The following is an 18,287-nucleotide window of genomic DNA, read 5'->3' on the forward strand; positions in this document are numbered from 1 at the left end:
ATATATAATTAACCTATATATATATAAAAAACTATTTATATTCAATGTATATTGGCTAGAAAAAACAGACAGTAAATCCTATCGGCTATTTGTGTAAAGATCCCTAATAACAACTGGGTCAGTCCAATTCATTGGCCACAATGACCCAGTTGCCATATTTAAGAGTGAGTACACTCACCAACCTGTTCTAAACTTGAACAGATCACAAATTATTGGTCAGACTTGACATCCATACGCTTAGAGGCAAAGCCAAGATTTGAACCTTATGGGTTCGTAATTCTAGCCCGTTTATGTTACTGGGTTCTAAATTAACAATTTATACATATTCAATGGATATCTTAAGACAAATATAAGGTTTGAATAAAAGTTACTGGATTCGGCTGAGTCCGCAAGACCTATGCTAGCTCCGCCCCTGCATATGCTCTGTGTTAACTTGGAAAACAAATACCATAAATTAACGTGAATTTGCAGTAACATGCTGGACGCGTATCATTAGTACTTTCTGCTGTTGTATCCAGTTCTGAGTTTTGATTAAACCATTTTGCTTAATGCTTGTGAGTTTGATAGGCATTTTACATAATCGTGGGTTTATAATCATTTTGTCTAAAATCACCTTATGCCAATTGGAACAAAAGAAATTAGATTGGATTGAGAGACAATGATAAGTCGATATAGTAATACATATTGCCTAATCATCCAATCCATCAGCCTGATTTCAAGAGCCAAAAGAAGCAGAATCAATAAACAGCCCTTTGTCCTTGCACTAGGTTGATTTCTGAGGACAATGTAGCACAATGTAGCGAGAACAACTCTCGTTCAAGAAGACTTCACGAGTACATTGCCAAAAACAGGTGAAGAGCAAGTAGGCGAACAAAGAGCATCAAACGGCCTAGGAGTCGATGATGGAGAAGGTCTAGGTGAAATATTAGTCAGTTCCAAAGCCTGCCATCTTAGTTCAGCAGGGTAATCGGCAATGCAGCCAATTCTTGGACCAGCACCTGTTGACCACACCCGGGAGAGTTGATGACCGAGTTGATATGATTTTGTAGACTTCTTGGAACTGATCCGTTGCAGTATAGCAGTCTTTGGCACATCTGTTCTTGGGCTCTGAAGGCCACCAGAGAGCGTTCTTTGGTAGCTGTTTGTACTTTCAGCTTGCGGTGCTCCCATTGATTCCGCGGAACAGTCTTTCTCCTCTTCCTTAACAGCTTGAGGAGGAGAGTCTGATGGAGTTGAAAGTTTAGATGGACGATTTTCAATGGATTTTACATCTTCAGAGTTGTCATAGTCTTCATTTGCCTTTTTTATCTGATGGTAGATCACAAAAGATGAGGAATATTTAGTTTAGAAATAGGTACGTAATCACAAGAAACCACATGTCAAATCCGATGCAGAGCAGACAGTATGGTAAAAGACTAGGATCCAGTAAGCATCGGTCCCTATGCATTGAAGGTAAATCCCGCCCTCGGCCCAACCCAAAGGCAAAAGAGAAGAGAGAGAACAAAGGAAGCAATGCAAAAGCAACAGAAAGAAATTTAAAAATAGGAAACGGAAAAAGGAATATAGTTGCTTAGCATTTGAAAGATAAGGTGGCACTAAAGCAATTGCTTTATAGCATCAGATTGAAGGAAGAGCATTTGAGGGAGTCGAGAAATCCTATCAAAAAGATAAGAGTTCTTATTTGTTTATCTTGAGCTGTAGGCCAAGGAGAGTATACTCCACTGTGCTTATATAGGTGATGGTGGATTTGGGTTTCACTGAGATTGCTTTTCTCTTTGGTGCCTTTTCTGATATAAAAGAAATTTCTGAATAGTCAAAAGTAAATAATACAATGAACAGCTCTCTCATGTGTTAGACAGTAAAAGAGAAAAATTGGACGTAAGACTAGAACACATGAAAATCGCTCACCTTAACTTCATCCACTTTTACTCCATTTTCCTTTAGAATTGATAAAAAACTGTCAAGGCTATCATCCGTCGGCCGATAATGTCCACTGTAAGGTGAAATAGACTGAAGGGAGAAAAAATGTCAGAATATAGCAGAATTCAAGCAAAACATTGTAAACAACAACTTAAGTTAGGTGTCAAAGTTGCATGCATATGATTCAGGTGGCAGCATTGTACATTCTATTAAGATAAAGCAGCCCTAAGCCAGAAAATGCTTTTGGAAAGGACAAGAATGCGATTTTTACTTCTAAAGCTTCAGCTCTTCCTTTGCATATGTTACATGAACTTTTGATATGGTTATATATCCAGTACATATACAGGTAAGTACCCAATACTTTTAGGGTATTTTGAAGAACATTTGCACTAAATACCCATACCTATACATATATCATACTTGTTCAACACAGGTACAACGAGGCAAAAGAGCCCATATAACAAACCTGTATGCAATTAAATGGTGCATATTCACAAGGAAATCGCAAAGGTATTAACACAGAGAGTGTCCATATACAAACGATGGAGCCAAAATTGTTCAATTAGGAAGGTCTTACAAACACCATATCTGACATAATAAGAGATATGCGTGACCCTAAACATATACATCATAGCATTTTGGTAGTCCTCCATTGAGGTTGCTTCACAGTTACATTGTTAGATTTAAGACATAAATTGCAACCAGAGTGAAAGATAACCTACCTGATCAATTTGATTTTTTATGTACTCATAATGTTGTCTAATAGAGATTATGTACTGATTAAATTAATACAACCAACCAATTCATGTAGAGATTACGATAATTAAGTCAATATACCTTCACAGTCCCATCCTCAACCACTAGTCGTCCAGCAGCTAAAGTAGCCCCCCCAGCCAGAAAGCTGGAATGGTGAAACATTCCTTTCTTCTTCTGAAAGACGTTACAGAAAGAAAGTTTTCTGAGAATTTGTAGGATAATAATAATCATAATGAGGAAAACAAAGATAAGCAATTTATGCAGTAGCTCTATAACGCTCACTTCACCAGCAAAGAGTCTTTTTGAGGTACTCATCACAAAGATCCATTTTGCCCCTGGCGGCCCTTTAGTTGTGTCAAGAAGAATTCCGGTTAGCTTATGCAGTATTTGCCCTCCGGCAATTATGTACTCATAATGTTCTCTCTCTTGCTGATTACAGAAAGATTAGGAGGGAACAATTAGGAGCTGTGTGCTAATATCAGGTAATAGGATTAAGGACAAATAAGGCACACTAGGACATGCAAAACAAGCGATCAGGATAGATCGTGTACGGTAGAGCTAATCAAAGGCATCAGCAAAGACTAAAGAGAAACCGGTATTGGTGCAAGTATTTCAGTGGACATATGTTTGTTATAGTGTGAGATTGATGCTAAACTACATGATATGTAGTGCGTAAGTAACAAAAGGTTCAGTACGTACAGGTCCAAGATACTTGATACATTGTTTCTGAAGCTTAGCTCTTGGACATTCTTTGATATCAACCTTTCTGCCATCTCCAAGATCCAACCTGCACATGCTTAGTCATTCTAAGCTACCCAGACTAAAGCTTATAACTTTGCAAGAAAATCTTAAGGAATAAATTTGCACATATGCCGCTTCATCTTATAGCAACGGATGCAAATCAGACAAACACACGACATTTAGCATAAAGCTGCTACTGCAGTCAACTAATTCGACATTACAATTCTTAATATTTCATAAAAACTAAAACAGTAGCCAAAACAATAATAAAGAAAGAGTTAACCAAGCCAGGAATCAAATGCAGGGTTTATGACAATTAACATAAAGCTGCTATGACATCCCACAAACCTCTGTAACACTACACAACTGCCACTTGACCACCTGAAGATTTACATTTGGGACAATGCAAATTTTCTGAAATACAGTTTAAGCATTCAGCTTCCTTACCAAAAGAAGAAGGGCTGACCAGCATCAGTATTACACCATTCTTCATAATAGATATGCAGGTTATGCCCATACCGGTGGCGTGGATCAATCTACAGTACCGCAATACAGAAATCAAATATCATATCTCATCAATAATGAAAGTAAAATTGGGGCTGGGGCATATTCAAATAAGAGTGGAAGCCAGAGTAAAAGGGCAGACTCACCGCCTCAATCCAGTGTTGAAAGGCCAATATCTGAGCTTCCGCATCTTTGGACAGACCTTTACCAACCTGGCCAGAATGTAGATACACTTAGTACTTGTTTGGTTTTGCGGATGAGAAAAAATAATCTGCTGCAATATTTTGCATTATTATTAGTACAATGTTAAAAAGCGAGCATAAAATTTTGAATTACTAATATAATGTGTTAAATTTTGAAGGAGCATACATTGGTCAGGAACCGGCGAAAATAGCCTCTTACAAAAATGCAAAGTAAAGCAGCATACATTGGTCAGGCACTTCCCCTAACGCGGCAAAGTAATTTTTACAGAGGCTTGGTGCACCAAACTAATTTTTAATATAATACTTTATTTCTAGCATAGCATTTCACATAACTATATCTGCAAACTTAAATAGATACCTATGCATTAAATTACATAAAAGAGATATTGCAATACAATTATACAAAAGATCACCTAATATGACAAAAATAACTATAAACCAAGGGGCATTGTTCTAGTAAATAAAAATAAAAAGTTTCATTTCATAAAAAACAATGATAATATTAGTATAAATAAGAAATTTAATAATTTTCAATTTATGCCTTTTATAAACTAGAAGTTGTACAAGTATACCAATAGTAAAACTAATTCCCGAGTTTGGTATCATGATCTCTGCATAATTTCCATGTGTTATTGTTCACACGTAATAATATACCATAACTAATTACGACATTATAATCTTGGAATAATTAGTCCATGAACCAAATGACACAGTTTTATCGTTTTTCTATTATATATACTCATTTATTATGAATAATTTCAAAGACCTCTATACAGGTTTTGCTTGGTAACAGTAACCTCCCAGCCTCCCTTATGCCTTAATCCTTATCGTATGACATTACCTTATGACGTACCTATTATTAATGTAAAGTTGCATTTGACAAATTTAGCCTTTTGTAATATTAAACGACAGAAAGTCTACACGAAACTGAGGTAGCAATATTTTATATCAATCCTCACAAAATAAAACGTAAAAAATACCTTGGAAGCATTTAAGCCGACGCGATTCCACCGTGAAGCCGCCGTTTCCGGTTTCAAGTAATTGAAGAAAGAAATAGTACTGTGATTCAACCGTGCATAATCTATTGCTTGCCACCTTCATACACATAATACAATTAGCACAATTTTTATTTAAAAAAAAAAAAAGAATAAGCAGAAATATAAAAAAGAAAACTTTCCACAGTTTCTAAGTAAAAAGATTTAAATAATACACACTGATAATATAAATTTTAACTTAATGTTAGTTCCATTTTTACTAGATAATCAATTAAGTTAATCTCATGATGTATCTGTAATTATATATTTTGTAAAGGTTGAATGTATATAACTTAAAATTCCCAAGTAAAATAATACTGTATATTAATAGTGATTAGTTACAACTCCTACCAAAGCTCTTCAGCTACGACGGCAGAGTCAGCTAACATACGCCGGGTACGATAACTCCGGTAGACCTTCTGCAGTCTCTTCGCGGCATTCGACGGACTCTTCGGCGCGGTGTCAGCAATATCATATTCCCGGCGACCGTTTTCAGATACGGCAGGTGACGCCGGAACCAAAACCATTCCGCTGTCACATTCTACACCGGCGGCGGCGACCGGTGAACCAAATCCTTCAAGTGACATGTCGGAGCTCCGAAAATCGGGAATATGGAGCTCCGAGAGTTCACAAGCGGACTTGTCCAGGAGTTTTCTATACGAAAAAGGATGAGGCTGGGAGTTGTTGAGATCAAAATTGGACCCGGCGTTAGTTTCGACTTCCATTGAGGGAGTTGTTTCAGAGAGATTCGGTCAATAAACTACTCTCCAACACCTTGAGATTCGGACAACGAACTCACTGAGTATAAGAGAAAGAGAGAGAGAGAGCTCTAGAGAGAGAGAGAGAGAGAGAGAGTGTGTGTGTGTGTGTGAGAGAGAGAGAGAGAGAGTCGTCGGAGAAAGAAACGGAGTACTACCCAGAGTTCGAAATGAGTGGAACGGAATATCAAGTGGAGTCTGTATATTTGCAGAGACTGCGGTTCTTTGCCGGTAAGTCCACTTGTCAATATTTTTTGGGTCCAAACTATTTATGGCATACAAGTCCCACGCGCCCAACTTAGAAATTAGGGAGTTATAATAGCCGGTTTGGCCTAAGTTATAAAAATCAAACTTATTTTTTAAAGTGATTTTTCTAAGGTCCCGTTTATTCATAAAAATATTTTTTTTTAAAAAAATCAAAAATATATTTGTTCATAAAATTTTGTAAGTTTTAAAAAAAAAATCGAAAATGAGTTTTTCATAAACCAAAATTATTTTTTTAAAATTTTTAAAAATAATTCTCCACTCACAAAACTGTAACATTTTCTCAAGTGAAATGTATGTCCAAACATAATTTTAAATTTTAAATACTATTTTTTTTAAATTATAATTTTTATGTCCATTGCCTACTAAAAGTGTTTTTGGAAAAAATACTTTTGGAGAGAAGCAATTTGTGTTTGGTTAATCACTCTGAAAATTACTTTTGAGCAATAATTTGTATTTGGCCAAACTTTTCAAAAAATGCTTTTAAGTATCAAATTACGAATAAGGACATGAATAGATTTACTTAATAGTTAATATTATAAGTAAATAAATAATCTTAAAATTATATTATTAAAGATAATAATTATATATTTTTATTTTATTTAAGTAAAATATGAAAATTAAATTAAAAGTACTTTAATTCTTTTAGTATGATTTAAATATATTAAAAATCATTCAACAAATATAAAAGAATTTATCATTAAAGTCACTATATATTAGAAAGATATTCTAAAAGTAAGAAGAAATACTTATACATTAATATCCTAAGTATTAGGTTTAAAATAAGTATATCTTTTTAGTTAGTTGATTCCTTCATTAAATGAAGCGATTTAAGGTTTTGCCAAACACTTACATCTCTATAGAATTGTTCATTTGCCAACATTAAAATCCTTAGAATCCGTAAATTCTAAGTCATTTTAGATTATACTTTCTCCGGTTGACTTTAATTAATTTTTTTTTTTTTTTTGTGATCTACAATATTTAATTTTTTCAAATATCAAGAAGAAATTAATTAACTTTTAATTTCATTGCCCTTAAAGAAGTATTGATTATATTTTCAATGAACAAATTATGAATAATATGATCAATTTTATTATTAATTAATATTAAAAAGTGAATTTCGTAATAAATATGAAAACAACCAAAAACTAATTAAAATGGACCGAAGGGAGTAACAAAAATAAATCCTCATGTCAATGATTGACAATAATTTCTTTTATTTAAAAGAAAAAGCTATAAACCCAACCAAGAATAGTAATGCTTAGATGTGTGAGTCATGAGGTCCACAAAATTCAGCCAACCACTTCTCTTTAATTATCTAATATCCAGAATCCGCTACCTCGATTAATTTAAATTAACATTTTGTGTAAAGTCCATTTACAGCTTGTTTGGAGGGTTGTTATATATCGTTTCATAATGTATAGTATAATATTATATTATATTATATTATTTTATATTGTATTGTATCGTTTTGATTATACAATGTTTGAATAGATTGTATTATTTTTCGTCGTTTCATGATGTCATGCACTAACAATATGAAGAATAAACTTGCAATATTTTTTTTTTAAAAGTACGAGGTGGAATTTTTAGGTATGATAGAGGATAAAATAGGATTATTTAATAATATGAATACGCAAGAGAAAAAAAAAAAAAAAAAGACTAAAGTCAATAGGTGACATATTTGGTCATATTTGTTTTACAAAATATTGACATCCTCCTACTTTGTTGCCATTGTATTTTTCTCTTCTTTCTTTTTTATTCTCTTTCTTTATTTTCAATTAATTCTACTCCTATTATTTTTTCTTGAAAGAAATAAGCAATATGCTCATGACACGCTACATTTTAAAATGTTAAGTCATAAGTGAAGTAATTTCGTGATACCTCTTATTTTCAGATTTTTTGTTTCAATTAAATCATGTCCAAACAATTTTGCAGCTCAACATACAGGTGATGCAAATAGCTCAAATGATAACAGGGATCTATAAATAATTATAATATTGAAGGGGAGTCTTGGCGTGACTGGTAAAGTTGTTGCCACGTGACTAGGAGGTCACGGATTCGAACCATGAAAACAGTCACTTGTAAAAATGTAGGGTAAGGTTGCGCACAATAAACTCTTGTGATCCGACCTTCCCCGGACCCCACGCATAGCGAAAGCTTAGTGTAACGATCCAACCGATCATTTTGCTTTTTAGATCCCCATTTCCCTAAATAAGACTCCTCGTGTGTATTTTTACTGTTTTATGATTTGCGGGGATGGTTAGTTCGAGTTTGGAAGGGTTCGGGTTGAAATCGGAACACTTAGTTCCTTAGCATTTGCCTTAAAGGGGTAAGTTTGACTTTAATCAATATTTCTAGTAAACAACCTCGAAATCGGGATTTTGATGGTTCCAATAGGTTCGTATGATGATTTTGGACTTGGGTGTTTATCCGGATCGGGTTTTGGACGATCCGGAAGCGTTTCGGTGCCTAAAGTTGAAAGTTGGCTTATTGAAGGTTTAAAAATTTTTTAAATTTGTAGGTTTGGTATTATCAAGGTCCGTTTGGGATTCCGAGCCTATGAATAGCTTCATAAGGTGATTTAAGACTTGCACGCAAAATTTGGTACCATTACGAGTAGTATAGGTATGATTTGGCGCGTTCGGAGGAAGTTGGAAGAACTTGAAGTTCATAAGTTGATTCGATTTGGTTTGAGGTGTGATTCTTAGTATTGGTGATTTTTTCCATGTTCCGAGAGTTCGAGCAAGCCTGTCTCATGTTTACCAACTTGTTGGTATATTTGGGCGAGGCCCCGGGGGACTCGGGTATTAATCGGATGATACGCGGACTAAGTTGGGCTTGGAGAATTTGCTGATGCAGCTGGGCTTCTAGTGCATTCGCACCTGTGAAGGTTTGGCCGCAGGTGCGGCTGGTTGGCCGCAGGTTCGCATTTGGGCTGCGTGGGCTGAGTCTGCAGATGCAGACATGGAGGGCGTAGATGCGCGACCGCAGAAGTAGTCAGGGGTCCGCAAAAGTGGGAATGGGCACAGGTGCGTCTCGTACGCCGCAGGAGGGGGCTCGCAGAAGTGAGTCATTTTTCGCAGATGTGGATTTAGGCCATCTAAGGAGGATCGCATTTGCAATGAACCTTCCGCAGATGCGGAGCCGCAGATGTGGCCAAGGAACCGCAGAAGCGGAAAAACCGTTGGGCAGAAGGGTTGCATTTAAGTCGAGATTTAGGCTCATTTCTTCATTTTTCTCACTTGTTGGTCGAATATAGAGCTCTTTGAAGAGGAATTTTCACTTAGCAGTTTGAGGTAAGTGATTTCTATACAATATGAGTTTAAAATATAGATTATGGGGAGATTGTAACATGTAAAATTGTGAAAATTTTGGGTTTAGATGAAAAACCTAGTGTAACGACCCGACCGGTCGTTTTGAGCATTTACGCTCCTTTCAACTATTTGAAGTCTTGAATAACTTCCTAGTAGGTATTATGACTTGTGTGAATTGTCGGTTTTAATTTGAAGGTATTTCGGAGTTAGTTTGGAAGAATGAACTTTCATGTTGGAAGCTTAAGTTGAAATAGTTGACGGGATGTTAACTTATGTGTAACAACCTCGGGGAAATTTTGCTAAGGGAATTAAGGTTTAGTGGTGCCGAGGTAGATCAATTAGTACAAAGATTGTAGAAATTTCTCGGACTTTTTAGGTTGAACAATGCACCGATGTGTAAAGGAAAATTTTGTCGAAAAATGGTCATTTCTGCGACCACTATGCGGTCGCAGAATCACTCTGCGGACCGCATAATAGTCGCAAAGTGGCTCAGGAGAGGGGCAAGATTTGAGAAAAATCTGCGGTGCACTATGCGACCATAGACCTGTTTTGCGGTGCATTATGCAATCGCAGAACAAGTATGCGGACCGCATAATGACCGCAGACTGGATCAGTAACGCCCAGCTTTGGAGGCCAAATTATGCGGCAGATATGTGGACCGCATACCTGTTATGCGATCGCATAACTGCGTCGGAGCTTCCATTCTTTCTAATTTTTGACCCGACCCAACTTCGATTTATAGCCCTTAAAGCTCATTTTTTAGCCAAAATCTGATATTTTAGAGAGAGGTGAGAGCATTTGAGAGAGAGAAAGTGAAGACTTAGTCATTTATCCATCAATTCTTGTTCAAGGTTTGAAGATTTCACAAGGATCTTGCTAGGGCTTCAAAGAGGTAAGAATTTCTTTCCCTAATTCTTCAATTTCGGGTTTGGAGTAAAGATGGGGGATTAATAATATGATTCTTGGGTGTAAGAGTATTATGTATACATACCAATAAGGTTGTGAAAAGATTGTTAAGTTCAAATGGGTAAGGATTGGGTTGAAAATGGTAGAAATCTTCATAAACTTTAATTGAAGATTTGAGGGTCGAGTTGGTGTCGGATTTTGGTGAAATTTATATGGTTAGACTCGTGGTTGGATGAGCGCTCATATTCTGTAACTTTTGTCGGGTTCCGATACATGGGCCCCACGAACAATTTTTGATTAATTTCGGATTCTTATTGGAAATTAGTATTTCCTTATGGTATTAATTACAATAATTCGTATTGACTGAATCGAATTAATTGTGGCTAGATACGAGGCTTTCGGAGACCAATTCTCATGAAAAGGGCATAGCGGAATAGAGAATTACACGGTTGGAGGTAAGTAACAGTTATAAATCTGGTCCTGAGGGTAAGAAACCCCGGATTTTGTGTCATGTGATTATTTTGGAAGTGACGCACATGCTAGGTGACGGACGTGTGGGCGTGCACCGAAGAGATCATGACTTGGTCTGTCCCGTAAAACTGTAAAGTTGAATAACCTGTTGTAAGCTATAAACTCTCTTAGTGTTGAAGAAATTTGACTGTAAATCATGTTAAAATCATACTTAGGCTTTGTAATAGTACTGTTGGGACCCATAGAGGTCACATACTTGTTGAATTATTTGCTAATTGCTATCTTGTGTTCAGTCATGATTTTACTAGCATATCATACCTCAGTATTTCTTGATATTTGTTGATGCACTATGTTATCTTTGTTTGGGCTGATCTTTGTAATTTCTGAGAGCCCGAGAGACTAGAGAGGTAAAGGACTGAGAAAGGCCGAGGGCCTGTTAGTGAGGTAAGGATATTATGGCACGTGAGTTGTCCGTGCAGGATATTATAGCACGTGAGTTGTCCGTACAGCACGTGAGTTGTCCGTGCAGCACGTGAGTTGTCCGTGCAGATTATGGCGCTTGGGCTGTAGGAGCCCCTCCGGAGTCTGTACACACCCCCAGTGAGCGCGGGTACCCATTGAGTGTGAATGCTGAGGGCTGAGAGCCGAATGATGAGTTGAGTGACTGTTGCCGGAGAGGCTGTACTTGCTTTGCATTTGTTGTTGCACTTGGTTTCTATCTGTCATTGTTGTGAAATATCTGAAACATTTTATATCCGGATTACATGAAATTGAACTGTATAAAATTGATTTGACTTAAACTGTCAGATTTGAAAGCATGTCTATTCTTTGCTGAAATTACTGAAAGTGAACTATAACTGTGTAGCTCGTCATTATCTTCAGTTCCTTAGTTATTATTGTTACTTGCTGAGTTGGTTGTACTCATACTACACCATGAACTTCGTGTGCAGATCCAAGTGTTCCCGGACATAGCGGGAGTTGATCATTTTGTGCAGTTGATTTTCAGGAGATTTTTAGGTAGTTGCCATGTTCCGCAGACCTTGTCTCTCCTTCTCTATATCCTTGTATACTGTATTTGGTCTCAGACTATTATAGACTGTATATTCCAGACTTGTATTTATATTAGATGCTCATGTACTCAGTGACACCAGGTTTTGGGGAGTGTTTGTCTTTGTATTTGAGAGATTTTGTATTGTATTTAAATATTATATTTTCAAACTTAAAAGAAATTGTGGTTTAGTGACATTAACGGCTTGCCTAGTATCGAGATAGGCGCCATCACGACGGGTGAGATTTTGGGTCGTGACACCTAGGTTTTGATAAAAATGGGATTTAACCATGAAAATAATTATGGAATTGGGTGAAAATTATATATTTGAGTTCGTGATGTTATGAGTAACAGTTATCTTCGAAAATTTTCCAAAATCTTGACGCGTGGGCCCAAAAATAAATTTTAAGAATCTTTCAATTTAGGTTGGGTAATTACTCTAATAGTTAAATTATGAACTTTTGAACGTGTATTGATTAATTCATGTAACATTTTACTAGTTTCGGATTGTTCGGCACTAAGTTCAGGCTTTAGAACGAATTTGAGGATCGGAAGTGAGCTTGAGAACGAGGTAAATCTCTTGCCTATCCTTGTAAGAGGTAACTCATCCCCTTAGGTGTATTTTATTGTGAATTACTTGTGTGGGGAGCTATGTACGCACTAGGTGATGAGAGTCCGTGCGTAGCTATATTCTATGTGATGTCCAGGTAGTCTTAGATTTACACCATGTTTTGTTTGCACTGTTATATTGGTTATGCATATTAATTGTCTTAGCTTGAGTTGAGATTAAGGATTTTAAGATTTAAAGCCTCCCGTTTATATTTGTTATGTTTGGGGAAGAGTAGAAGAATTTTATAATAACTCTGAGAAATCCATGTCCACTCGCGTCGCAAGTATTTCTGCGAGCGAGGTAAATTCCTCTACTCTCATGAGAGCGGGTCGTTCGCCTCGGAAGGTTAATAGATCCATCTATGGTTCGTGCCGTTCGACCCTCGGTAGTGCACACAATATATATCGTGCGTAATAACACTCAGAGCCTAATTATACTTGATATTGTTTTATTGTCTTAGAGGTTACAATTATTTAATGATGGAAATTGACTTGGGATTTACTATTAGTTAAAGAATTTATTATTCACTACTTGTTATTGAGTTTCATTATTATTTACATAACCTATGCTTATTTAGAATTTTGGTATTTTATTGTTAGCTCATAGTAAGTGTCGAAGTCGAATCATTGTCACTACTTCTTTGAGGTTAGACTAGGTACTTACTAGGTATATGTTGTTTATGTACTCATGCTACACTTCTGCACTAACCGTGTAGGACTTGAGGTAGGTGTATCTGGTAGTCATCCTGGCGCACACTCCTGATACTCCGAGACTTAGCGGTGAGCTGCCTTCCGAGCCCATTCTGCAGCACCCGAAGTCTTTTTTTTGTATTTATTTTCTGTCTACTTTATTTCAGATAGTAGCTTAGTGTTTTGTATATTCTACTATAGCGCATACACTTATGATACCAGGTTTTGGAATTTCGCTAGTAGACACTTGATGATTTTGAGTATTTATTTCACTACACTTGATATTATAATTGGTTACACTTTATTTTATTAAATTTCTCATCTCTTACTTATTAATAATTAAAAATCAACTATTTCAAAAATGTTAAAAGAATATATACATGGTTAGTTCACCGTTGGCTTGCCTAACGGCGACGTTGGGTGCCATCACGGCCTATAAGAAATTTGGATCGTGACAAAATAGTATTAGAGCACTAGGTTCACATAGGTATCACAAGTTATGAGGAGGCCTAATAGAGTCATGTGGATCAGTGCAGAGACGTCCGTACTTATCTTTGAGAGGCTATAGGGTGTTAGGAAACTACTCTTTCTTCATCTCCTATCGTGCAATTGATGTTGTGCTAAGTATCTTTCTCTTATTCTCTCACAGATGGTGAGAACGCGTGCAGTTGATGTACCCGATCATGGAGGAGCTGCTTCCCCTATTTCTAGAGGCCGAGGCAGGGGCTGAGGGAGGGCTCCAGCTCGTGGTAGAGGACGAGGATGTCCTAAAGTTTTTCCAGTTATGCCACCAGTGGATCCAGTAGAGGATCCTATTATTGAGGAGCAGGGAGAGGTGCCTGCAGCAGAATCAGCCCCGGTGGATTTTCTGTCTGCACCGGGATTTCAAGAGGTCATGGGCCGTATGTTGCAGTTCATGGATTCTATGACTCAGGCTGGTTTATTTCCAGCAAACCTGGCCACATCTCAGGCGGGAGGGGGAGCACAGACGCCTACCGCTCATGCTCTTGGGTATGCAGTTGCCGCATATCTGGCCTCGGGCGCACTACCCATGAGCAGAGCCTAGCCAGTAGCAGCAGCTATACCTGAGCCCAGACCAGCTGCGGCCGGCGAGCCGCAGAAGCTATTGGACATATGGACCAGGCTTCATCCTCCTGTCTTTGGAGGTGAGCGACATAAGGACCCCCGGTACTCTATTGATCGATGCAGGGACATACTACACCACATGAGGATATTAGAGTCCCACGGGTGAATTTTACTGTTTTCCAGTTGGAGGCCAAGGCCCGTAGGTGGTGGCAGTCATATCTTCTCGGCAAACCAACAAGTTCTCCTCCCTTGCCTTGGGATCAGTTCACACGTATTTTTCTGGATAGGTATATTCCACCCTCTCAAAGGGAAAAGTTACGGTTTCAATTCGAGCAGCTCCAGCAGGGTCAGATGTCAGTGACTGACTATGAGGCGAGGTTCTCTGAGTTGTCTCGCAATGCACTTATGATACTTCCCACTGATGCATAGAGGGTGCAGAGGTTTGTTGCAGGTTTGCACTCTGGTATCCAGGAAACTATGGAATGAGAGGTTGAGATGGGGACTTCTTACGATCTAGTTGTAGAGATAGCTCGGAGGATCGAGGGTGTTTGTCAGCGGAGCCGAGAGCAGATGTCGCTGGACAAGCAGTTCTGCTATTCTGGAGGGGTCAGTGGTGCCCCGTATGGGGGCAGAGATCAGTTTAGGAGGGGTAAGCCTAGCAGGCCCACATATCCAGCACTGTCGCCTCCTCAGGGTGCTTCAGTGCGGCCCTATTTCAGCGCCATGCCAGAGAGTTCCTATCGCCCACCAACTATCCAAGGTTCCTCTAGTGGGTATTCAGGCCATCAGGGTCAGACTTCCGATTAGCATTCTGCCATTCCGAGGGGTTGTTATGAATGCGGGGATCCTGGCTACATGAAGAGGTTTTGTCCCAGACTACGGGGCAAGGTTGTGCAGTAGGGTCATCGGCCTATGATTACAGCACCAGCTGCCGCATCAGCCATCGCCGCCCATAGGCGGAGGGCAGGTGGGTAGGGGCCATCCTAGAGGTGGAGGCCAGCCAGGTGGCGCTCCAGCTAGGTTCTATGCTTTTCTGGCCAGACCATATGCAGTGGCCTCAAATGCCGTGATCACAGGTATTATTTCCGTCTGCGATAGGGATGCTTCAGTACTATTTGATCCAGGGTCTACATATTCATATGTTTCATCTCTGTTTGCTCATTTCTTGGGTGTTCCTCGTGAGTCCTTGGGTACTCCTGTTTATGTGTCCACACCAGTGGGCAACTTTGTTGTTGTGGATCGGGTCTACCGGTCTTGTATCGTGACTTTCTGTGGTTATGAGACTAGAGCGGATCTTTTGTTGCTTGATATGACCAACTTTGAGATCATCCTGGGCATGGACTAGTTATCTCCATATCATGCCATTCTTGATTGTCATGCCAAGACGGTTACCTTGGCGATGCCAGAGTTGCCGAGATTGGAGTGGAAGGGTTCGTCTGTCAGTACATCTAGTCGGGTTATCTCTTTTCTGAAGGCTCGACATATGGTCGAGAAGGGTTGTTTGGCTTATCTAGCTTATGTTCGAGATACTACTACAGAGACTTCAGCGATTGATTCAGTGCCCGTAGTCCGGGAGTTATTCGATGTGTTTCCCTCTGATCTTCAAGGCATTCCACCAAATCGTGATATCGATTTCTATATTGATTTGGCTCCAAGTACCCAGCTATCTCTATCCCACCATACCGCATGGCTCCGAAAGAGTTAAAGAAATTGAAGGAACAGCTTGAGGAATTGCTAGCAAAGTGGTTCGTCAGACCGAGTGTATAACTTGTTGCGGCCAAACACACTCACGCAAGTATACGCGGTCGTCAAGTAATAAAGTGACTAAAAGTCGGATGTCGAACCCACGAGGACTTATGATTAACTATTAACTAAATTAGACTATCCTAATTATCTAAACAAGAATTAAACCTAAAAATATTTTATTCTAAACTAATTAAATAAAAAAATATAAATAATGAACTTTGAACAGAGAAAGAGCAGATTTTTTATGATATCAATGTAATGAAAACGATCTAGGGTTATGGGCTATCTAACAATCATATTGTATTCTTAAATTGAATTGACCAGCTAATTTATCTAGCTTATTGGTTGACAGGGTTAATATTGCTCATAAGAATCTGTCGAGTTCTTACTCGCCTATTCAAGCTAACCTAACGCCTATATGTCTATGGAGTTAGAATCAACAAGAACGCATTTATAATTCCTGTAAATCAACCAAGCAAGGCAATTAGGTATATGTCTATCCTAACCACGAATCCGTTCCCCGATGCCCGAGTTCAAGAACTTGCTCTACTCAATCCTATATGCAATCTAGAATTCCCACTTTCGAGTTCAATTCTAGATTCGTAGATAGTATTCAATTGGTGATCAAGCAATTAAATAATTAAGCACAAGATTGAATAAATAAACCAATATGATAAATCAAGAAGGCAAAATCAATATCAGAATAACAATAGTCATGAAAGAACCACAACCCTAGAACGTGAAGTTTAGCTCCACATAGACATGGTAGCCAAAGAATAAATCATACAAAGAAACATAAAGATTACTAAGTTTGGTGGGAGAAAGATAAAACTTGATGAATTCCGGCCTCCACAGCTTTGTCGTGGCTTTTTTCCCCTTCCCAATATGTTAGATGACCTAAAAGAGGTATTTTTGGCTTATATATTGCGTACAAAAGTCGTGGGCCAAAGTTCTCCTATTTCTAATCCAAATCAGCTTCAGGGATTGAGGCTAGGGTGGATGCGTCGCATCCACCTCGTCCTCCACTTCTCAGCTTCGCATGCTAGGGTGGATGCTTTGCATCCACCCTTTGTTCCTCCATCTAAGCTTTGCCCATGTGCGAATACTAAGGCGGATGCTATGGGCTGACTTCACTGCTAAGGGTGCACGAAATCTGATTTTTTTCTAGATTGGATGCGATGCATCCAACCCCTCTTCCTCTAGCTAGAGCACATTTTCTTCATATTTTTGCACTCCAAACACCCTAAATCATCACACACAACTCAATTAGTCATAAAACCAATAATTAAACCATGTTGAGAATTTTAAAGATCAAATAGCATCAAAAAACGGTTAAAATATGGGTAAAGTAACATCAACATATATCGAAATATGCCCAACATCATGACCCTATGGTGCACCGGTATTATTTGTGAAGAAGAAAGATGGGACTATGCGGATGTGCATTGATTACCGCCAGTTAAACAAAGTTACCATAAAGAATAAGTATTTGTTGCCGCATATTGATGATTTATTTGACCAGTTGCAGGGTGCCAGGGTGTTCTCTAAGATCGATTTGAGATCGGGGTACTACCAGTTGAAGATTCGGGATTCGGATATTCCGAAGACAGCCTTCCAGACTAGATATGGACATTATGAGTTTCTAGTAATGTCCTTCGGTTTGACTAATTCCCCAGCGACGTTTATGGGTTTGATGAATCGGGTGTTCAAAACATATATTGATTCGTTTGTCATTGTCTTCATTGATGACATTTTGATCTACTCACGTAGCATGGAGGAGCACGAGCAGCATTTGAGAGTGGTACTTCAGACTTTGCGAGAATAGAAGCTATATGCTAAGTTCTCTAAGTGTGAGTTTTGGTTAGATTCTGTGGCATTCTTGGGGCATGTTATATCAAGCGAGGGTATTAAGGTAGATCCCAAGAAGATCGAGGCAATTCAGAGTTGGCCTCGTCCTACCACATCGATTGAGATCTGGAGCTTCTTGGGGTTAGCAGGTTAATATCGTCGGTTTGTGGAGGGCTTCTCATATATTGCGACACCTTTGACTAGATTGACCCAGAAGGGTGCTCAGTTCCGATGGTTCGATGATTGCGAGGTGAGCTTTCAGAAGCTCAAGACCTCCTTGACTTCAGCACTAGTGTGAGTGTTGCCTTCCGATTCAGGGATGTATATAGTGTATTGCGACGCTTCACGCGTTGGTTTGGGTTGTGTATTGAAGCAGGAGGGGCGAG

At 38.5% G+C, this 18,287-nt stretch overlaps 1 protein-coding gene across 1 annotated transcript; it reads right to left on the minus strand.

Annotated features, from left to right (window-relative positions):
* Nucleotides 1–623: 623 nt before the first annotated feature.
* LOC104104723 (IQ domain-containing protein IQM3-like) lies at nt 624–6,091 on the minus strand. Its single transcript, XM_009612868.4, has 9 exons — nt 5,510–6,091; nt 5,105–5,219; nt 4,068–4,133; nt 3,865–3,953; nt 3,376–3,463; nt 2,959–3,105; nt 2,758–2,850; nt 1,909–2,010; nt 624–1,308 (listed from the first exon to the last, which is right to left on the minus strand). Exons 1-9 carry the CDS (start codon nt 5,881–5,883, stop codon nt 817–819), a joined length of 1,566 nt encoding a protein of 521 aa, XP_009611163.1. The 5' UTR covers nt 5,884–6,091; the 3' UTR covers nt 624–816.
* Nucleotides 6,092–18,287: the final 12,196 nt, after the last annotated feature.

Source organism: Nicotiana tomentosiformis, chromosome 7 (genome assembly GCF_000390325.3).
Source record: "Nicotiana tomentosiformis chromosome 7, ASM39032v3, whole genome shotgun sequence".
Taxonomy (NCBI): domain Eukaryota; kingdom Viridiplantae; phylum Streptophyta; class Magnoliopsida; order Solanales; family Solanaceae; genus Nicotiana; species Nicotiana tomentosiformis.

Coding starts and splice junctions, on each gene's coding strand:
- LOC104104723 (XM_009612868.4), bottom strand. CDS start 5,883: ATGGAAGTCGAAACTAACGCCGGGTCCAATTTTGATCTCAACAACTCC. Junction 4,134..5,104: donor TCGGCTTAAATGCTTCCAAG/GTATTTTTTACG, acceptor CATTCTGGCCAG/GTTGGTAAAGGTCTGTCCAA. Junction 3,106..3,375: donor GTATCAAGTATCTTGGACCT/GTACGTACTGAA, acceptor TTCTGTAATCAG/CAAGAGAGAGAACATTATGA.